Here is a 23,559-nt window from a genome sequence, read left to right on the forward strand (position 1 = left end):
GATTAGTGTAAACGATTTTCGTGATAGCCTAAATCTTTCGTATACGGCACTCTCGACCACCACTTCGCGGCTCTCCAGTGTCCACCGAGGGTACTCGTGTTTTCGTGGAACATTGTTAAGACTCTCAACAATAAACTGTTCCGGCCAAGCCCCGGTGTGTTTTTTCGCTGCAACACCACCTTCACTGCGTATCCTTTTCAGGATAGAAGTAGCTGTCCTAAGGCGGTCGTTTCAACCCAATGTTCAACTCGGCCCACGATAAACTCGCAACATAAACAGGTATGTAATGTCTTTAAAACAAAATTAATCCCTTAATTTCTCAGTGGCAACTATGCCATTTCCCTATGATGTGTAATTTGATCTGAGTAACAATTGTCGATAAGAATTTTCATTCTATCTCATTTACACAGCCGATTATTATCATCTCCTATTATCTCATAGGCATAGCCATGTTATCAATCAGAGGGTGGGGGACAAAGTAATATTTTTCCTCCGGGAAGAGGGGGGCAAAGTCCAATTTTTTTCTTCTAAAGTAGTGCAAATCCGATTTTTTTCCGTTCAGGGGGGGGGGGGGAGCAATTATAGCAAATCCCCCCTGACCCCCTGGCTACGCCCACGTATTATCTCAGGTTTTTGATACTCTCAGAAATTCTCGTGCAATATAGATGTATTATTATCATTATTTGGTTCGGGGAGTTATCGACGAACTACGTCTTAATCGCCGGAACGTGTTTCTGCTCACCGTGGACGAGCTCCGAGCAACCACTCCCAGGCTTTATTGCGGCTTCGCGACTCCGCCGTGAAACAGAAAGAGGGTTGGATACTGTCGCTGCTGGAAAATCACATGGCGGTTTCCATTCAGCGGTGGTATGAGGGGGGTCTCCAACAGAGCCTCGCCAATCCTTCGCGGGTGCGACAGAGGATGGAGCTTTTCCTCTCTGGTTCTCCGTTGCTCCCACGGTTACAACGCCTCCGAGAAAACCAGAGGTGGCGCCCGAAGGAAGACCGAGCAGAATTATGAGGGTAGGAGCGTGTCGAGGGTGCCACGTGGGAAGAAGCTATGCCTCCCTTGGCGCCGTCAGATCGTTCCCCAACGGCCACTCCTGAACTAAACTGCTCGACTATCCACCCCCGAAAGTGCCGCCGGAACCCACCCCACAATCCAAAGTCAACTTTTCCTTGGCCGTCGTTTCGAGCGTATGGGTTGCCGTTTCTATGCCGTTTAAATCGCGATCAAACGAAAGGATTTTTAAATAGCTCGAATCCTCTTTTTTCTGAACTGTGCTCTGTAAACCTTGCGGATGGTCCAGACAGACGTCTTTGTGATGGTTATTCGATTGTAAGGGAAATATATAAATATTGATATAGTCAAATGGTGAAATACAATGAAGGAGAAAACTTTCGTCAGATGCAACGAGTTCTCTATTTTCTTTCGAATCCAATAAGATAGTTACGGGAAGAAAGAAATTTCTATTTTTGTTTTTGTCTTTATAAGCAACCTTCTAAACGTGATTTTTGCATAAAAATCCGCAGTGTAATCTAAGCTGATCATGTTCCATGGTCCACACAGTATAACCCAATCACATATTTTTCTGAATGAATTCCATCGTTACGGTTACGTACGCGGGGAAATTACAATACAAACGTAAAATTGAATCCACAGGAGTATCACTAATTAAACTCTCCTGTCATCACTTCACGTAAAAGTACTGTTCTAGAGACCGATTCCGTTTTTATCACCCTGTAGAACTCAACCGAGCAGTCCACACCTCATTAACGTGCTATCCTTCTAAAACTCTGAATTCAATTGAAGACTCTCGATTCGAGGATTACATTACACATATCTCCATCGAAACTCAATCATAATACAGGGTTTCTAACGCGCGATTTCATCCCCATACGAAGCATAACGACGGCCTGACGTATCTCTTAGGTCGATACTTTAAGACACTCCCTCGCTTCTCCAGGCCCAGCGTAAAACCCCGTAGGATACGCAAAGACGATTTCGACTGTAGGAATAGTCGGTGGTGTACGGTGGCATGGAGAGGGAGAGGATGGGTTCACCCGTGCCACGGCTCTGGAACCACAAACTTTAATGTTGGCATTACTTTTATGCGCGACTTTATGCCAAGTATCCCATCAAATATATGACCCGCGCTCCTGCACGCTTCCCTTAGGGGGTTGGAGGGGGCTGGAGCACCTCCACGACCCCCTTAACCACCTCCACACTCTTCTTATATCCCAGCCCAGACCCCGTTCCAACGTGCTGGCTAAATTATTGCGAATAAAACTTTATACTCAAATTACCTCTACGCGAACTTTATCGCATTTCGCCGATATACTCCGCCGCTGGTACCAGCCACCCCTCTGACAGTTCAGCTCCTCACCAGTTCGGCTGGTGACTGGGAGGACTTAAATTTTCTGGCGTGGATCGGGGTTAATTTCCACGGATTAAGCAGGCCCGTCTTGTCCCTTCGACTTATCGCGGGGTCTTTTCGAGAAATTTTCCAGCTATTGGGGCTGATTTATCTTTCGTCTGATTTTCGTGGGGATAGTAAAAAGTTTGTAGTGTAACGGCTGGTTCTCGAGTTAATGAACAGTTGTTGGTTACGGAGGTGAAGATGACGGGGAGTTTACTGTATATTCGGGGGATTTTGGGTGAAAGATTTTTAGGAAGATGTAGGAATGTGTAAGTGGTGAAGAGGTAAGACTGTGGGTGAGAAGATAGGAAAGAAGACATAGGGGTAAAGAGCGAAACTTGGAAACTCTGGATGAGTTGCGTACATTCTTCTCAACTTATCCTTCTTTCATAATCGATCTTATGTTATAATCAGTACACACACACACACACACACACACACACAGTCGTCTCGGAAAATAAACTTAGAAATAGTTTCTACGCTAAGTTAACACCGGGTCCTCCAAACATCCACCATTCAGCAATAGGCAATCTTTACAAAACTCTTAATAGACCACTTCTTGCACTTTTGTGATGAGTATAACCCCTTCTACCTTTGACATTACGAAATAATGTTTCGCCCGTCTATTCTACACCACTTCTGTAGGAGTGCACAATCTATAAGTAAGGTCACGCCTATCAAAAAAATGAATCCCTTAATTTCTCACTTGCAACAATTGTGTAACAATTTCATCTATCAACTGTCCAACCCCTATATACAAGTCTTTTAAAGCATCTGCTTTTTAGATAGTTGTAATTATACCCCCAACTAAAACCTCGTTCAGCTCTAATACTTCGTCCAAAGCATCCAAACCGCTTTGAAAACCACAAAATCGTGAAATAAACCAGCAACCAGTTCCTGGTGCTTCCACAGAAATTTTAATCGACGACGTTCTCGAACTTCGTGGTTGCTCCCCGACCGAGTCGATTCCAGCATCGGTAGTCGGGTGACTAGCGTGAGTCTGATCTCACTCGATTACGGTTTTCCGAGTCCCGTTAATCCGGCTCATTCGCGGCGCTAACGCGGACTTTAAAGTTATTACGTCCCATTATATCCTTCCCGGGGTGGATTGCGGGGGGATTTCAGGTGGCTTTCGAGGGTCTACCTCTGGGACAGATGCTCGGTCGCTTCTCCCCTTTTTAGACCCTGGAGTCAAGAAAAGAGAGACAAGATGGAAAACGGGGCCAGGGAGACGTCAGGGAGGAGTGAAGGAGGGTCTCTGGCAAGAGAAAGATCGAGAGAGAGGGAAAGGGAGAGAGACTCGCAGAACTATTCCGTCGAGCAGTAGACACAATACGGGACTCGCTTCCACGGCCATTGTACGCCCTTCAGAGGCACACAATGGCTGGAAAAGGTGTATCCTGATATTCCGCCACCTCTCGAGAGGCTGTAATATACCTCGAGAGCGTGCTGTACTTGCCGCGTTTACTACGGTACAGCCACGGTGTGATTCTTGAACAAAAGCTGCTACCCGAGGACGAGATCAGATCTTTCACTCTGTTTCTGTTGCCAGTGACTGTCTTCCAGGGGGTTAATTATTTTTGCCACTGCACTCGCCGAGGTAGTGGTGTGTGTTATAGGTAATAATCGACGGTTTGGACATCCTTCTCTGGGTCGTCATACGTGTTATTCCGAACGAATCTTTTTTCTCCACGAAATTGGGGAAACAACGTTACCTTAGGTTAGAGCGTAGTTTCCCAATCTTTTTGGGTCCATCTCTATTATCACAATTTCTAAGCGTAATGGAAGCGTAAATAAAGAATATAAATTAAAACCCTTGCTGTCCCAGATCTCTTCAGCGCTCACTTTGGGAACCTATGGGTTAGAGTGTGTGAAGGTAAATGGAATTACAGTAAATCAACGATGAGTGTTCTAAGGGTCCTTGGCACTGACAAGAAGTGATCCTCAGGTGTAATCTTTAGCACAGTGATAGAGCTGGAAATTTTGTAGCCAATGATTGTGAAATATTTAATGTTCAGTGCCGAAGAGCCTTCGAGCACTCATGGATGATTTACTGTAAATAGAGAAATAACAATTTTGTTGGTTGTGGACGTGGAAGAATAATCGTATCTATGGTGCCTCTGTCGGAGGGTGTGTCTTGTGCACGGTGGAGAGCTGCCCAGGTATATGGCTGTTGGATTAAAGCAGAGCACGATGGTATGACACCCCGGGACCGCATCCTAGGTCGTTTTGATGAAGTGTTCCCCTTCTCTTCGCGACCCAGGACGAGTATATTATTATATCCGGGGACGCCGGCTCGCATTGTCAAACAGCAGCTGCCTGCTCCGTATACACAACTATATTAACTGTGACACCATACGACCACGGCGGAATACTCGTGTGGTAGAATGTGTATGTGTGTGTGTGTTCACGGGTCGATTCGACGTCTGTTTGTGTGTGTTTGTTTGCGATTCCCGGCGTACTAGCGACAAAAGATGCTCTCTCCCAACAATGATACCAGCGAGTCAACAGTCACGGGGATTCCTCTAAGCACAATGTAACACACGATTTATAATGTATCGCCTTTTGCCGACACCTCTCGACCCCCCTTCGGATATAGAGTCAAGAGGATATAGTCTATCTACAAGCTATTATACGTTTCGAAAGCGGCGAGATTTATGCCTCCCCCTTGATGAACCAATATCCCCTCTGGATCGTCATCGACTGTCGATCCCTTCGGATCTTTTCTAGTGTTTGTTTGGCTATGCAAATTTTGGGGACGGTGTTGGCTCATCGGATTGGCGGATTCGTGAGTCTGAGGTCGCCTATGATTGTCGATTAGGACGGTTGTTTTGTATGAATTAGAGAATAGTTTGATTAGTGTCATGGTGAATTAATATCTCTGAATATCACACTTCTGCCGCTATTTTCTTGTAAATATCTCCTCGATATTATTTTTCCATTCTTTGGAATATTCAGAAATTATTATTTCTATTCTTTCAACAATTTAGAAATTATTTTTCAAACTTCTATAGACATATATTAATAAATCTAGTAATTGTTACATTATTTTTTAATCAATTGTTATCAGTTATTTAAAGGTAATTATATTATTTCGCGATATACATAAATACCTAAAGATACACAGATGGGCAATAAAGAATTTTACTAATTTCAGCCTATTCCAATTAAAATATTTGTCAGATTGTTTTATATATTGGTGAAGCGGGAGTGGATCGTATTTTTGCAATATGAGATTGCACTGCTACGAGATTATGTATGGCGTAATCTCGACGGCGGTGTATGGAGCCGCGGCAGCTGACGTCGCCATTTTGTGCCACGCTCGATTACTAGGCATATTACGTTAGCGGTCGCTCTGTACAATAATATTCGATTAAACTTCGCCGTGATTACTTCATTGCAGATCGCCGATTAATCTTCGAATATTCGTGCGGTTCATTAACTGTCAATCACACGGCATCATCGAGCTATTAAACGCCTGTTTCCCGCGAGTCATCGTGCGCGGCACATAGAAATTCCATCTTTTCCTCGTTAGCGATATGCAGCCCTTCGTGTTGGTCATGCTAGATCGTTTCTTGCATCACGATGACACATATAGATTCTGGTTAGATGGAACATATAGAAGCTAGTGGATAATAAATCATTGTTTATTTATCTTGACTATTTCTTCCATTAATATTGTCTTCAACTTTGATCCTTCGTTTGAACTTTGTGATGTTGTTATAGGATCTCAATCGACAGCTAAGGAAGATATAAACAACTATGGGAACGAAGTAATCTTGTATGGTAAATACTGTTTTTACGGCCCAAAAGGGGCTTAAGTTGGGGCAAAAGGTGGGACAGTTTTTAACCCACCTAACCCTAAAGAGTTAAAGGTTCGCAAGACAGAGGATCGACGCGGTGCCCGTGTCGGTTGCTCTTGGTGGGACAATTTTGACGGTGCGGTGCCCAAGTAACTTTGGTATTCCAGTTCTCGGGCCAAGAACAAAAGGGGACCGTGGCATTATGGGCTGGCAGAGTAGGCGGCCATCCGGTTTCATTGCGGTTCCGTCTGTCCTCTGACGTTTCCACGGCAACCTGGATTGCGTATCTCGGTCGGCAGCGACGGTGGTCGTTCTCATCGTTGTCTTCCCCGTCATTGTTGTGGTTGTCGTCGTTCCTGCTTGTCGAATCGACGTTCAACCCCTCCCCCATCTGAAGCATCTTCTCTCTTTCCTTCTTCAACATTTGCCCACCACCCCTCAACCCCACCTTCGGTATCGTTTCCCTTCGTTCGCCAGACGCAAGGAAGGGGGACACGGAGGACCCGTAATTGTAACTTCATTTGAGGCTAATTTCGGCCGAGGGCGGGTGGGTATGATGAAACGCGGTAATAATTGCGTTATCCAGACAAAGGACGGTTATGGATACGCGCCGCCGCCACCGTCGACGCTCTCCCGACGCGGAGCGTCATCACCGGATCCTCCGCCCCCAAACCCCGAGGGTGCTCCACGGATGAGGTAGGTGGGGTCTCTATCCTGCCCGTTATCTCGCTCGCTCGTTCTGCAAATATGGCTGCTTTAACGAAACTTCACCACGGGCACCACCATCGGCCTGGCACCATATTGTTTCCCTCCAACCGCGTGTGCACCTTTTAACCATACCGCCGGAAACACGGGGGTCGTACTTTATTCTCGTCCCTTTCTTCGCGGGGCATCTCTCTTGTTAAAGCGAGAAACACTCGATGGATGTCTGCTCCTTTTGGATAACGCTTGAATCCTGAAGCTGTTGATGGATTTAAATTGCGTCCAATTTCGTGGAGTGAGTTAAGTCTAGGAATAGCTTCTGTTTCGAGGGTACTTGATCAGGTCTGGGTTAGAGTGTCATCCCTTGGATTTTTTTTTATTTTCATTCATAGAGATTCATAATGGTTTTGAAGAGCTACTATTCACGTAAAGGTATTAAGTTTGTATACCGATCTAATCTGTAACCTTCCGTAAACATCGAGTCTGCCAGTCGACGTTTAATTTACCGAACAGCAAGCAGAAATAGTCTACCAGCAAGACATTTTACCCGCAAGAATACTAGGAGGAAACATTTCCACGGTACAGAGGCGCGCGCGTCGTTATCCATAAAATATATACCCGCGGCGAGCAAAGAAAAAGGGGCCACGAGAAGGTGGTCCCTCCTCATCCCCTCGATCGCGAAGGAGCCACGCAACGAATACCGATTCGTCAGCCGCCCCGGAGTAGAAGGAGGGGTTCTCCTCCCGCGGAGTCGATGGAATGGTAAATAAGCGAGTCGGTAGGCAGGCAGGCGTTATTTATGGGGATGTAATTTAATAACCGGGAGAGATGAACAGGGAGAGATAGGCAGTGACGTCGAGCGGAAAGCCGAAAGTGGCATGAAAGTAGCAGCCATCTTATTGGCCAGCCCCTGGTTCCCTCGGTAGCCGGTGAACGGGGCCGGCCATATGGCTCTCGGCTGCTGCTCGCGCGCTGCTCTCGGAGGTTCCGGGGGTGCGAAATGATATGGAAGTAATATAGTAAAAGTGAGAAAGAGAAAGAGAGACTAGACCCCGTTGTGCCTCCACGGGAGATTGACCCGCGCGATACCCCGACGACCAAGAAGAGCCAGATCGCGAACCGGCCCATCGTCAATGTTCATCGGGACAGAGAGAGAGAGAGAGAGAAAGCGAGCGTGATGACAGATTGATACAATTCCATCGAGATTCGGCCGCGACAGATTTCCTACCAACTGTTGTTGCCTTCGTTGGTCATTACGTCGAATTAAACTCACGGGGATGGAGGGACAGAACGGATGAATCGGGCGTCGAAGCAGATCGCGCGAGGACAATAGAGGGAGACGATGGGCCGATTAAGCTATGATGGAGCTGTCCTATAACCTAGATCGATTCTTCATGGAAAGTCAGAAATGTATCTCTCGAAGACGTCATGTGTTTTTGCTCGACTCTTCATGCAAAGTCGGAAATCTACGTACCCTTATTTGACTCTTCATGGAAAGTCAGAAATCTATCTTTACTTCGCTTGTCGAGGATTTACCAACGGAACGATACAGGAAGTCGGAGAGAGAGGGAGTCATTCCTTGGTATCGACTTGATCGAAGCCGCAAGAAAGGGCAAGAAAACGGCCAGGCACACGCGAGAGACCGTTACGTCGTCGGTCGGGGCTGCGTCTCGTGGAAACGAGAAGGAGGCTGTGAACCCGGCGTAAAGCCCTCGGGCGAGAACCTCGGCTCCTTATCGATCTGCCCCTGAGACTTGTGCGACCAAGAAGGAACGACGAGGAAAGACCTCCCGCTATTCTATGGGACGCAGAGAGAGAGAGGGAGAGAGGGAGAGAGTAGAGAGGCTCTGGTGTTTGTGTGTATGTGCAAGATAGACCTCGGCTGAGAGCCGGCTACTCGAGCGTGACTCCGCAGCCGAACCTCGAGCCTATCAATATTTCCTCCCGAAATCCGCCGCGGTACCATCCGCAATTTCTCTTCTCTTATTTTTCCACCATTCTAGCCTCTTTCAGCCTTCGTCTTACATCTTCGGCGACGAAGAATCTTTCCTCTGTCTCGGTTTGCTAATTGGCAATTTTCTAAGGGTGCTAGCGCGATTTGTCCATGTCTATGAACATTAGGAACTACTGAACTATACATTTCATGGCGATATTGCAATGACAGATTTGCAATACGGTGATGTTTTCTTACAGATTTGAGAATTTCTTGAATTCTCAAGGGTTAACCCTTCAACGCCCAGTGTTTCATCGGTGCATGCTCGTTTTAACAGTTCGTTAAATTCTGTCGCTGGTTAATATCTAACTATTGTTAGCAAGGGATCTGTAGTTTTACTGATGTGAAGTAGATCTCCACGTTTTCAGTTGAGAAATTTAGGTATTCTATCTAAAAATAAAGCATTGATAAAAATAGGTCTGTTTAATATCAATATCTTCGACTTTAAAGTAACAAGATACAACATATACAGGGTGAAACAGAAAAAAGGGTTCAGAAATTCTGGGGTGGATAATACTCGCCAAGGAATGAAATGGTGTAACGAAGTTTCGTCATTTTTCTGCGAAACTTTCGATGTGTATTAAGTATACAGTTGCGTATTGAAGAAGGAATGAACCAGAACACGAGCTTGACGCGTTCACGGCCGATAAAGAATGCAAGAACGAGGAAAGGGGTGCCCGAAAGCAGAAACAACCACCGACCAGTTAGCGTCCAATCTTACCCCCGTTTTTCCCTTGTTTTTCCGCTCTCTCCTCCTCGATCCCGCCTCGTGCACAGGATATATATAACTGTTATTTTTCGCGAAAGCCACTCCATTACTTCGCCCTCCTCGCCCCGGTTTTTTACCGGCTACCGTTCCCATTCTCCCTCCTCTGTCTTATGGTCTCGCGGACGGTCCCATTCCGAAGTGCCCCAGCGAAGCAGGACAATACATTATATTAGCGGTATCATTATTTCTCCGTACGAAAGCTAGCTCGAAGCTAGAAAAACAGAGACACGCTCATAACGGGAGAAATCCCGGCATGGCCGCCATCGCCGCCGCCGCATGGCCTGGCTGATAATCCCAGTTCCTGTTACCGCAGAGAGAAATCTGGCTCGATATCCCGACGTCGTTTCGACGTCGACCACGCGTCTACCTCGTTGGATGATTTCAAATTCTTTTATTTTCAAGCGTGCACCTCTTCCGTTTTGTGAATTTCGTCGCATCGTCCGGAATCGCTCGAAAATTGGAACCGATCTTTCAAGACGAACTTACATCGAGATGTAGGGTAATTGCTTCATGTAAGTCCTTCTAATAGCACCTGTCAGATATCCAAATGGAACAATGGTGGAACTGGTGATGCTCTAAATGGGAACTAAGACCGTTAGATTTGACTCGTTCGAAAATTTGAACCGATTTTTCAAACTGAACTTGCACAGAAACGTAAGACAATTTCTTCATGACAATTTCTGTCAGATATCCAAATAGAACAAAGTCGAATATCTGATGCTCTAAGTAAAGAACTAAGACCGTTAGATATCAAAGAAAATCGTGATCTATTGACGGGTCGATCTTCCCGCGATCAATCGGCGTGAACAATCACTTAAAGTGCCTCAGCAGCACACGTTCCTCCGTGTAGCGTGTGCTTTTCAGACGTCGGAGGATCGCCCGGGGGTATTCTATCCATTGCTCGCCGAGCGGAAATACATTTACCTACACGCGGACGGGGCCGGAAGGTTGCGGGTACGGTTTGTACGTGAGCCGGTGAGGCTAGGTTGGACGAAGGTGGGCATGTAGATAGCGGGAGGTGGAGTAGGTAAGTATCCGCGGGGTAAGTTTTTCCAGGCGATCTGTTCTCCGGATTCAGATCAATACCCGCCATCTGGGCCCTCGGGTCGGAGGGGGATACACGGGCGAGGAGGAAAACGGAGAAGGTGCACGAGGGAAAGCGAGAGGGAGAAGCGGTTGAAGGTGGAGGAGTCACTCGAGCAACAAGCCACCGCCCCCCGCGTCCCTCGCTGCAATCCTAGACACATCGAAAACCTCGGCCAGAAAGCGATTCCTGTAGCTACATACGCCCACGTTTCACGCTGCTGTGGCTGTGACGACGCGCCGATCGCGTCTTCTTCCTAGCCTCGAAACACCGGAAATACGAGCAAGTTGGTGTCTTCGGAACCCATTTTGACGGAGAAACTTGGGGTTGAGCAAAATAATTAACCGTGTAGATTACGGCGTAAGAATTTAGGGCCACTGACTTTCCCGTAACCAAGCCATGAAAGCCTCAACTCTCTGAATAGTCATCCAGGACCAAAGGATCTAATAAAACGATTTGTATAATGTACAATAATTTAAAACAAAATACAGAAGGATCAAACATCAAGCAAGAATCACCAGACTCACAGAAAAAGTGGTGGAGTTTCAAATACAACTTCCTGGGTACCGAGCAATCAAGGCTCAGCCCGGAGCCTTAAATCCTCGCATTGTACATAACACTTCCGGCGGGGCGTGTGCGCGCTTGGCCCAACTAATTTGCGTGCTTTTCCATTAACGCCCGTGGCCGACGGAAATCGCGTTAGTGGATTTCACTCGTATCCCAATTCGATTCGCATTACGCTCGATTACATTATCAGGCCTGCGGCTAGCAGGGAGGTCGAGATAGAGAGCTGGTAGGAGCTTATGAAGTAGGTGCGTACAGGGGAACGTTTGGATAGAATGGGAGATAAGGTCTTAAGTAGCGACTGATTAAATCTCGGGACATATGTGTGTCGATCAATGGGTATTCGTTCCCTCTTTCTCTCTCTCCCTTCTGTCTCCTTGCGAATGCTCTTTCTCCCGGTCTGGCTGGCTTTTCTGTCGCTTCACGAATGGGGGATGATCCACTCGTTCAGTTTGTGCGGTGCTGATACGCTGTAATGCCTGTCTCATGGGACCGTCGAGAGCTCCCTGTTTCGCAGGAGCATCCCTTTACCGTGCGTAGTACTAGTGTTCCAGGCCCTGTTCGAACAACCCCCTATCGGCTCGGATCCGTCGGGCGACGTAAAAACACTTGAATTAATCGGCCCATTCCCGAAGGAACCTGCGAAAGGTCAATAGGATCGGGGGTGTCGGGCCGGGTGTGCACTTATCTAGATGCAAGCTCGAAGGGGGTGCGTCCTCGTACACCCCCTTCAGAATCGGTGTTAGATAACTAATCGGTCCCATTGGCGATCGCCCGGAGAGCATATGCCACGAGCACTTCATTTTCTCGATCGTTCCCGACGATAGATTTCTTCGTGTTCGATCCTGACGATTAAACCGGACGCCTACGAGGCGTGATGATTGATAGGGAACATTGGGGATTGAACTGGTGCAACCTTGTGTGCGTTCTTAGAATGGATTTTTCCAGAGAAGTAACTCTAAGTTTAAACCTCGGATGACTAATTGCACATAAGATTCTCATATGTCCGATCAAGGGTTAAGTTAGCGACCATTGGTGCGAGAATGAACGGTTACTGGTTATAATAATGTGTTCGACTTACCGATTGATGGATGAGACGGATGGCACGTTGTCTTGAGAACAAATGCCTTCGGCTAGCAGCCTGTCCCTGATCTCCCAAGCGAACATTGTCGGATTGTCCCTCTTGTAATTTGCGATCGCCTCGACGACCGGTGGCGTAGCCACTTTCGGCTTGGAACCGCCTATGACACCAGCCTTGAAGCTGCCGGTCTCGTAATACCTGATGACAGAAAGGGGCGAGCTGATAGTTGGATAGACTCTGCCATGATTACAAATCGTAGAACCGAAATTTCTATATACAGTGGACTCTAACTATATTGCCATGGTCGGGGCTGTAGGGGAGTAAAATGGCAATGAGCTCAGAGCCCCCTCCATGCTAAGTTTTACTGTTATAACCACGGCCTCCGCGCCTGCGCAAAATTTGGACCGTGCTGGTGCGCCGGCGTACACAACGTGGAGGGAAAGCGAATTTGTGTGCTCTAAAATACGTGTGAAGGGGAAGTGTCTCGCGTGGCAATATGTTTAGTGGCAATATAGTTAGAGTCCACTGTATCAGTAGCGTTGTTTTGTCGAACACTTCGCTAATTTTCATCGCATAGTTTCTTTTATCAAGTAGTCCTCAGTACACTACCAATTTTTTTTAAAAAGTCAATGCTACCTCAACAATAGTACAAGTTTCTCTCCAACATTCCACATCGATTTTGTCAACTAAACAGTTAGACAGGATGTATCGTACACCTTATCATCTTTTACTACCAAAAGAAATGATATAATCTTCCTAGGTAGACCTAACGACTGAAGAGGTCCAGTGCAGGAAGGAGTTATGTTACAATAATTATGAATATTAAGGCTTCGATGAAAACAAGTGTACCTCATACATGCTATGTTTTTTATCACAAATCAAGAATCATCCGAAGCATTTCATCCGAAGATCGTGACCAGCGTCAACAATGTCCACTCACGAAGTTCTATCATTCCAATCAGCGTCATGCAGACCGCTTCACGCTTCTACCCAAAGTCCGTTGCGCCTCGCGATGTCCAAACTCAAAGGAAACGATACCGTTGCGTCGGATCGTTTCGGGCAAGTGACTTAAAATCCGCCAGCAAAGCGGTCACGGCGTTGAGCGCGCAGTACAAAATTGGCGAGATATCCAGAGAGAGATAGAGCGAGGGAGGGGGAAAAAGAGAGAGAGAGAGAGGGGACCGACGCCGACGCCGCCGGCGGTGGCGGCGGACCCACATCCATCAAGGCGGCCCACAACCGGACCATTATTGCGGGCTTTCTGCCGTAATTGAATTTAAGCACGAGCGAAGATATTATTTAACTAATTAGGCACAAAGGGCGCGTTCACGTCGGGCCAATCGCGATTGGCCATCGCGCGCGCAGCGTATAACCGTGAGCCCGGTGGGAGGCTGGCAGAGACGCCACATAGTGAGAATGAGAGAGACGGAGTGAGAATGAGTGAATAGGAAGGGGTAGATGGCAGCAGTGGAAGGGGACGGCCAGAGAGCCGTTTGTTTTAAAACAGCCGGTCGTTGACGCGATGCTGGACGGCGATTCGTTATTCCGACGTTGGCCGCCCGCCGCGGGAAAAACGATCGCTACCGTGTCCTCTCTCTCGCTCTCTTTCGCGTCCGTCCCGTTCCCTTTGATTCCGTTCGAAACGATCCACCACCCCGTGCAGGGAACGGTAGATCTCCTTTCGATGGTATGTATCGGGTTTTGGAACCAGCCGTGAACCGGAAGCCGAAGTCTGAGATGGATACGCGGGAATCGTATTTCCAATATTGGTTGTATAACTGCGATATTCTGTAGGTGTAGTTTATTATGCCTTTTTTTTTAGGGGGAGGGGAGAGTGTGGATAGATGGTAGAGGCCTGCGTGGATTTAGAAATGTATGCTTTTGGAATCGGTTTACTAATTTTTTTTTTTGAGTTTCTAACTGGGGAGGACGATTTAACTGGTACCTTCCTCCACTGTATATTCTGATATGCTTCCTTATTTAAATTATAAGGTAGTATAAATATAAATATTATTAATATAAATATTATAAATATAATTTAATTTAGTATATATTCAGCGTTGGTAGTTCTAGTATTCACCCTCGTACAATATTCAATAAACTGTGCGTTATTACTCCTTGCATTGAATTTGGTCTAAGCTAAAATCGAACTAAGGAAATGTTAAGTATATTATATAATCCATATGATAAAATCTATAATAAAGTGCAAAAGTTTCACTTTATCTATGGTACGATAATAATAAGCGTTATATTCTAGAAACATATAATAAAATATTAGAAATATAATCGATTATAATTCCACCTGCGAGTACGAAGGGTGAAACTGGCATCGTTACACTTTCAACTCTAAAATTTTCATCAAAATTCTGCAGCTGTAAATGTGTTCCGTAGGTTGCCCGAAAAACGAATAATCGGTAGTGTTAACGGATCGTGTCATTAAATCATGTTACAAACATCGAACAACGTTCCCCGTTCGGCAATATTCTCCCCGGACAAAGGGCAGAAAAAAAAAAGAAACGAACGATTGAACCTGCAGCGAAAAGCAGAAGGGTTCCGTTAAACAGGCGTCGCTCGTGTCACCCCGCGTCGAAATTATTACGATTATATCTGCCGTAAAACCCCATTCCCGGTCCACATGGCGGTGCCCACCCGTGGATATTTCGCCCTCTTTGTTCCGCCCCCACGTTCCACCGTGAAATGGCCATTACGAACGCGCGATTTTTGAAATTGACCCCGAATCGTCGGGATTGCTCACCCTTGTCGCATTAATTTCGATTTTAAACGAGGTCTACCATGGAATCCGGCCCACCAGTTGTGCAATCATTCCACGTGAATCGTGTTACCAATAATGTACTTGGTGTTTATCACTTTTGTTACGGGTCATCGCGACACGTGATGCTATTTTCATTTTCGAGCGTCGAATTATAGATACATACTTTCCTTTGGAAGTTAGAGCTGTGTAACTATTTTTTGGTAGATGTTAACTCGATAGAGTTAAAGAGGAATATAGCAGTGAGACAAAATTTATAAGGCTAGAAATTATTAGAAGTACAATCGTTACCGTTTATTTGATGCAAATCTTTTAATTAATTTTAAAATCAGCCTATGCTGATCAGCCTCATAATGTCATTTGCAAGTCGAGGGCCAATCACTGGCCACCTCCACGATATTCAACGCGTTAGAGTCCATCATCGTTCTCTATTTCTAATAAATATCAAGTCGTTGAATAATAAATTTTGTTTTTACATTGCAGAGTCTGAACTATTACAACGTATTTTAAAACGAATATTTTTAATCGAAACAGGATCCTTTGAATTGACACACACTTGCCAACGAGTCACAATCTTTCTGATCCCATATTTAACAATTTTAAAATGACTGAAATGAACAGTATTGGAAAACGATATGTATCATGCAACAACCTAATATTTGTATAAAAACGATCTACTCAAATCGCACTTGTACTTCATGAAATATTTTACTGAATAATAGAACGATCTAGGCTCTGTAGACGGGGATATTCTGAACGCAACAAAGTCGACACAAAGGCTGATTCTCCGACGGTTTCCTCCGAAATGCCCTTAAAAATGGCACCACCTGTCCCCCATCGGTTTTCTCGTTCAAACGGGGCCGCGTTCGAAGGGGTCGCGGCATGGTTTTCAGCACCGTCTTTCGCGAGTTTACGAACTCGCTGGAACCAGCCGCTTCCGTTGCCGTTCAGGAGCAGCAAGACGGCGTAGGAGCCGTCACGATTCCGCGAAGAACACCGATCCGCTCCGTCGCGACGTACCAGCGACGCGTGACTCCGTAAACCAGCAGCGTTAACAGCGTCTCGTCGTCGGTTTTCACGAACGTAGTTTCGCTTTTTCGGGCTGTAAAGCTCCGTACGGTTGTAAAGATCCAATAGGGACAATGTACTCGTTTCTGAGATTTCGACGATGGACAGGATCATCGGGTTCATATTCGAAAAATACGGAGAAATTACGGGGCGTTTAAGTAGTCTTCTCGAACCCCCCCGACGTAACATTTGAGTCGTTTACACGAGGAAAGGGGATGTTAAACAATTAGTGTAGATACCATTTGAATTTCGTTCTTTTGAGATTTGAATCTGTTTTTCCTGTGGCAGTAGTTTTTATGGTATGTTTTACGAAAATTTAAACGATGGAACCATTTCACGGACAAAGGAGTTTATTTATTGAAAAATAAAGTGGGAATATTATTCACCCCTGTTTTGTGTTTTACAGTTCGGGTGGTACAAGTACAATAATTTCTTTCACGCGATTTTCGACACCTGAGGTCAATAAAATGTGAATTTTCCGCGTAAAATTTGTTTCCAACTGATTTTTTATTTCTGAATACTCAGGGTCAAAGAACGGGAGATTTCGTGGACGACAGCCGCAATTTCTAAATTTCGATCCGACGCAATACCAAGAAAAAGTATCGTAGCATTGGAAGGTATGCAAGAGAAGTATCAGGATCGCGTAGAAAAAGTATTAGTTACTAAATCTGGGTTAGACAAATTTGTTCGTGGCGTTGTTTTAGAATAAGTCGTTGGGAAATCAATTGCGAAACGAACACAAGCAGCGTGTTTCTTTTTCCGTTTGATTCACACCTAGAGTAACCGTGCCGATCGCGGAGAGTGCACACGGCTCAAGTTATCGATCTGGCATGGCGGTAAATCAATTCAAAAATAAATGCTGGTGGACGTTAATATACCTATTAATTTCTGTTCATAACACATTGCTGCTAATATCGCGTCGCTATGAATTGCTAGACTGTCGAATTTGATTAAAATCCCCCAGTGGATTTACGGATTAATCCCAGCTCAACTGGCCATTTCTCCTAAATGCATTTCATACGTCGTAATTTTTGGTACTAAATACTGCGAACGCCCAAAAAATTTCATTCTTCGAAGCTCGAAATCAAAATTTAAGTACTGAAAGATTCTTCGAATGATTCATCATCGTTCCCATGTCTAGTACTGAACTGAATGTTCCAACAGATGTTTATTTAACTAATCTCCCTCCTTAATAATCCTTTAATAGGTATTATGTTACCAAATATTTATTTGTAGTACCCAACGTACTTAAACTTGACGTCTACTTTTTCTCTATTCCTTCTTCCTTAAGAACAAATCATTCCGAAGTCTGACATAATTTAATTCGAAGCGAATACCAACGCGAAGAATAAGCGAGGGGAACAGCAGGGTTAAAAATTCCAGGATCTTCGAAACCCCGACCGGAAGTCTCTCATCTACGAGCCCCTCGACCTAAAATCACCAACGGAACTCGATGCCCAGATACCATCGGTACGATTCTAGATCGCAGACGTATCGAAAATCGCGATCTCTCACGATCAGGAAGGACAGCCGTGAAGAATAATGGGGTAGCGGTGGTACTCGAGGAACGATGTGGTAGTAAATAATCGAGGAACGCGCCTATTATACACAGTCCAACGGGGCCGTGCATGTGAAAGAGAGCCGTATGAGAGTGTACGACAATGATATTCGAGCGGTACGCAGGGACGTATGACATTCGGGCCATCAAAACGGCACGAGGCCACCCGTTATGTAACGCGGGGCGGAGGGTTGGAAAAAACATGGAAACCGCATATCGTCGCACCCGCTGGCGCCCCCCCGCCGTGGGAGGAAGAAGGGTGGTTCCTTCCTTCCGGCGTCGCAGTTTCGTCCCCTCCCCTCCATACCCCCTCCACCCCCTAGATTCGTTCGCCTCGTGGTCCTAACAGCGTCTTTAATTAAATCACTCCCGTGGCCAGGAATAGTCTCCTCTTTTTGTTCCCCGCGTTCTCTTTCTGCTTTTTTTTCCACCCCCTCCTGCCCCTCCTCGACAGCGTGCACTTCTTTTCTTGCCGGCTGGATCCTCCGGACCGGCGGCCTCTGGAGCACTCCGTCGCGCGGAAATTACGGTGTTACCGTTTGGCAAGCCCCGAAGCTTGATCCCCACCCGTAAATCATTCGCGCTTCCGCGTCACGGATTTTCGCTCGGAATCGGTGATTTAGGTACTCGCCGAGCTAGAACGATTCTTCTTGGAGGGATCTCGGGGGTGGAGGAGAGTTTGGAGAAGAACAACGGATACGGGAGGATCGAGCTGGGAGCTTGAATGTTGGGAAAAGAAAGTCTTCGCAACTGTGTTCTTTTGGCTTGACTAATGGGGGTAATTGTCGGCGTTTTTTTTCTTTTCTTTTAGGCTTTCGGGTGTAAGGTGTTTGTGGCTGTGTGGTTGATTACAGGGTTAGGTGAAATATCAGACTACGGGTAAACGTCCATGACAGCAGCATGATGTGCGAATATACATTTTTGTGGAGCAGTTTGTAGAAGTTACAAATGAAGTGAAAATTGTTTCCTTTATTAAGGGTTATATAGGAGTCTAAGTAAAATGAGAAATTGATTGAACTGTACTTGATATTTTGTTATGTTGAGCTTTGGACGATCGCAAATACCATAAATACTTGTGGTCTTACTCCGTATATACTATTATTCTGTCTGCAAGAATACTGTTTCTTTTAAAATTCTACTAAACTCTGGTTAAAATATATTAATAAAAACTTTGTATGCATTTTCTTTCGATATAAGTATGCATCGATACTAAATAGATATCGATACTATTTTCGATACAAGTTATGAGTAAAAGTATCGGTTTATCCCTAATTGTGGGGGTCCCGAATTAATCTGTACACCTTATACTTCCTATATATTCGATCAGACTTTGCATTCTCAAATTCTACCCACTACCAAGAACACCGATTAGAATTCCGATTCCTTTCCACGATTTTCATCCCGATTATCGACGAACCAATGTCCTGGGAACGTCGGCTTCGTTTGTTAGAGTTCGCAAAGAGCAAACGAATCGATCGAGGGAATCGTTCGAGCGCCAAACGAGGTGACGAAGAAAAACTCAGGACCAAGGCTCCTGTCGCCGTCGTATCGCCTGGGACACCGACGTGGGAGGCTGCTGCGGTTGTAACGGACACCGCGACGTAGAAAGAGACCCTGGACGCGAGCCGCGGCCGGAACGGTGTCGGTACTCACCTCGACAGTATCTTGGATACACAGCCGTGAGATACCCTGAGTTGTCTGGAAATGTCGCACGGTCGGACGCCGCTGTGCGCTAGCTCGACGATCCTCTGCCTGACTACATCCGGTAGGGGCCTTCCGTTCACGAAGACGCCGCCGAGCTGGTTAACTCCGCCGTGGCCTGGAAAATGGAAATCGATAGCGCATTAGCCGAGTAGGGGAACCCTTCTGCGACGTTCGAGGACCCAAATAGCACAAAAACGTCCTGTGTACGTCCGATGAACGTACGTTTCGGACGTTCTGTACATTCGGAGGATGTCTCGAAAAGGTCCATATGTCCCCGTTAGGTCCTCGTTAAGATCTTTAAACGTCCTAGGAAGGTCCTATTTACAAAGTGGAACGTCCCTAGGACGTTCTGTGTCAACATTCTCAGAACGTTTCCCGAATGTGTAAAAGTAACATTCTAATAAGTACAGAGTTGGACTAAATTTTTGATCTAAATATAAGTTTTGAACAACGAATGAAAAATAAATAGTGATCTAATGAAAGATAATAGTAAAAGTATCTTTGTTCGATGAGCGTCGAAGAAATAGATTTATTTGATTACAACTATCCGATGAATAAAGATGCTTTTTCTATTCGAAGCGTTTCGTTCGTAGCGTCGAATAGAAATTTCATTTTTTGTCTGTATCGTTTACTTCAAAGTTTGAAATAATTTTAATCGAAGCGATGCAAACGTGAAGAATAAGCGAGGAGAATAGCGGGGTTAAAGAGACGAAACCGTGATTGGGACGAAACAGATTCGAAGACCGTAGCAGGGTTAATAATGTTAAACGAAATTTCCATTCCATTCTGTGCTTAACAGATCCTTAAGAAACGAACAAATATCTGTTTATTTTCCATTTAAGTAAAATATATGCTTACATAAATAGCTTCTGTCCAAATCAGGCATGTCTCTAAAAGTTCATCGTCAAGAATATCCCATTTAACTGAAATTGCAATCGGTGTCCCGAACTACCCGATGTCGGAGAACCTCACAGCGCTCCTAGATCCCGATAATTACACCGGAGTAGTGCATTTGCTAATAATGGAAGCAACGTGTTTCACATCACTCGATGTTCCCCCGGCGCAGAAGGCATTATTGTCTCATTTTCTCCCGGCTAGCAAGCTTTATTTTCGCGCATTAAACCCGCCTAACTCGATAAGTTCGATCTAATATCGTAATGGAGGGTCCTGGACCGCGACATATGTCCCCGTGTACGTGCCAGTGCGCCGATGATTCGATGATCGCCGCTGTTTCTAAACCCCACACCCCTCTGGCAACAACAGAACCGGGTCGCGCCATGCCCTGTGACGGGCCACGCGATCCATTCGACCCTCCAGTATGTTTCCTTTTGCCCAGTCAATCAACTTCCTCGCGACCGGGTCTCGCGTTAATGCAGATCAGAGTGGCGAAGATTTAGACTTCTTCTGTGCCCGACATGGAACGGCCTATTCTACTGGATAATGAAATCGTTTGGATCGTTCGGCCAATGGTCTCGATTGTTTAACTATCCTCGAGTGTGGGTTACGACGTTTTTACGTAAGAGTAGTACTCCTGCCAGTACACAGAATTTAGAAAATATTAATAAAGATGGTCTAGTCGGTTTTTACTGTTGAGGCTTTCGGGTGCAAGCTGTGTCATTGTGGAATTAGTTTCAAATCTCTGTTAGGATCGTCTATGGTTATCCATGCACCAAAACTTGCTGGTTCTGTCTTCACTACTTCCTTTACTTTCCAAGCTAAATGACTAGTCGGATTGGAACTGACTGATTATAGATAATAGCGCAGATTTTAGACAATCAAAGTAGTTAAAGTACGTTGCTCAGAAGATAGGATATTAAGCGCAACTCTTTTCTCAAACAATGTTATAATCCAGATGATTAAACGCTCCAATCCAGAATAAACAACTATTCCTCATTCAACGAGTCGAATCATTAATTATAAACAAAGGGAGATGATGGTTTAGAAGAGACAGGTACAGAGACAGTTACCAGCGATTTGTTTAAGTCATTCTTACTGACACGTCCCGTTGGATCATAGTCCCCACCTATACTAACTACCAATTAACACGTTCCATGCCACAGTGAAAAAGGCCGTACGTAGCCAGACACTCGGTATTTCCTTTTTCAAGTCATAAATTACCGAAGATGTGTGTCTTTTGTTAATAGAGGCTGTTGGTTTTGTTTTAAATTACAGTTCGACATTAACACGTTCCGTGCCACATGTAGCACCGATGGTACACGTTAAACTTTCCATTCAGGCCGCGTGTACCACCGGTGGTACATGTGGCGCGGAACGTGTTAACAAGAAATACGAAAGCTTCCGCAATCTTTCACACAAGCCCCATCAAGCAAACGATTCTCGAGCTTGCCCGAGCGAACGCCGACCGAAACAATTGCGTGCTAATTACCAGGATGATCCGGCCATTCCGATCAGAAGGTCTCATTGTCGATGATAGGGCGAGTTGGTCCGCGACGCGTGAACGGTTCCTTCGTTCTTTTTTTTCTCTCCTTCCGTCGTGACCCTGCACGGTTATCCTGTTGCCCGATCTCCGAGGCAAAGACAATGAGGGGGCATCCCGCGATCATTACTAGAAACGATACGCGCTTTCCGGTCGCAAATCAATTCGCTCTCGAGTTTATGGTCGCATCCCCCGCGGCGCGGCCGGTAGTCAGGGGGACATTCGGGTTGGAATCATGGTAGCCTGACCCATGGCAAAAGCACCATGAACACTACTACTAGGCACGTTCTCGCGACACACACAAAGACGCGCCGTCACGGCTGCTGACCACAACTATACGAGGTCCCTGTGAATCCAGGCTGGACCACCCCCAAGCCTCCTCCCCCACCCCTTACGCGAATCCAGAGCTCTAGCAGTGCTACGAATTGTGCGGAGCCGTTGGCTGCTCTCTCTCCCGGCCACCATCACGTCACCGAAGCTTATTATTGTCTGGCTCTGGTAACGCGTTTCTGGGCTACGGTGAATCTCGTTTTCCTTCTAACATTCCTCTCCTGGGTGATCCTTGTGTGAGTTATTAAACACGGTTCGCTCGTGTTGCTTTGATTTTTTATGGAGTTTCATTGATTATTTGTAGGTTTCTGTGGATATTTTTTGGAGAATGTTCGTTGGAATTCGGTTGTTTTGTTATATTGATTTTTGAGTTTTGTTGTTTGGTAGATGTAAACCTGAGAGCAATTCGAATCAGGGAGTTAAACCGGTATGATTTTGATACCGGTATTATGTCATTAAAGCTATACCGAAACCGATATAATACCGTATTTTTTCGATTTCTATAAGGGTAGGGCTTGTATAGGGTTATATAGGGCGAAGGTTCAACCGAAAATACCGGTATAATTCTGGTGTTTTACGTTTCGGTAGAAGTCCCTAATTCAAATTATTGACTAGTTGCGACGGATCTAGTCTCGAGAGTGAAAGTTTGTGGGAATACAGTTTTGATGGAATTTGCGATGCTAGGGCGGAACATTGAGTCCAGTATCCAATTGGATATGGGCTTTTTTTTAAATATAATAATATATTTTCTAATAATATAATAAAAGTGACGGAATTTACAAAGTATTTTCAATCAGTTTTAGCACATAACGTTTATCAATTTTTTGTACAATAAGATTATCCTCATTCTTTAATTGCCATATCTAGTTCCATACTTTTGGCCAGTGTGTTCATGTACTTGAATTTGGTTGCTTACTAATAACGTTGGTTGGTGTGTAACATAAAGTTCCTATTTCTGTGCCTCGTGTCATGCTACATCTATCGACCTTCAAAGCCCTAGTATTTTATTATAATAAAAAAGAATCTATATGCTACGTCACGAATGAGTTTCTTATCAATCCCCTGAAAAATTGCATCTTCCCGACTTTTCTTACGGTGCTACGAATGTATGCTCTTCGAACGATCAATCCTTTTCTAAAATCATCCTACACCTCCATAGACCCGGAAGCGCACCGTCGACGAATTCTCTCAGGCATATTTCACCGAAGAATATAGGGTATGTATAATCCGATTTCCCGCTGAATAGAAACGAGAACCGTTCCTTCCCACGGCGTGT

The 23,559-nt window shown here is 45.4% G+C and overlaps 1 protein-coding gene across 1 annotated transcript in view; it reads right to left on the bottom strand.

The window, feature by feature from the left end:
* The window catches only part of LOC107188010 (developmental protein eyes absent), a 53,042-nt gene that overhangs the window by 17,729 nt on the left and 11,754 nt on the right, over positions 1-23,559 (bottom strand). Inside the window, exons 2-3 of the mRNA XM_015576226.1 lie at positions 19,466-19,631; positions 12,417-12,614 (exon numbers count right to left, since the gene is read on the bottom strand). Coding sequence (XP_015431712.1) covers positions 12,417-12,614; positions 19,466-19,631 — 364 coding nt within the window. The remainder of the gene's footprint in view (positions 1-12,416; positions 12,615-19,465; positions 19,632-23,559) is intronic.

This window comes from Dufourea novaeangliae, unplaced genomic scaffold (assembly GCF_001272555.1).
Source record: "Dufourea novaeangliae isolate 0120121106 unplaced genomic scaffold, ASM127255v1 scaffold109, whole genome shotgun sequence".
Lineage (NCBI taxonomy): Eukaryota > Metazoa > Arthropoda > Insecta > Hymenoptera > Halictidae > Dufourea > Dufourea novaeangliae.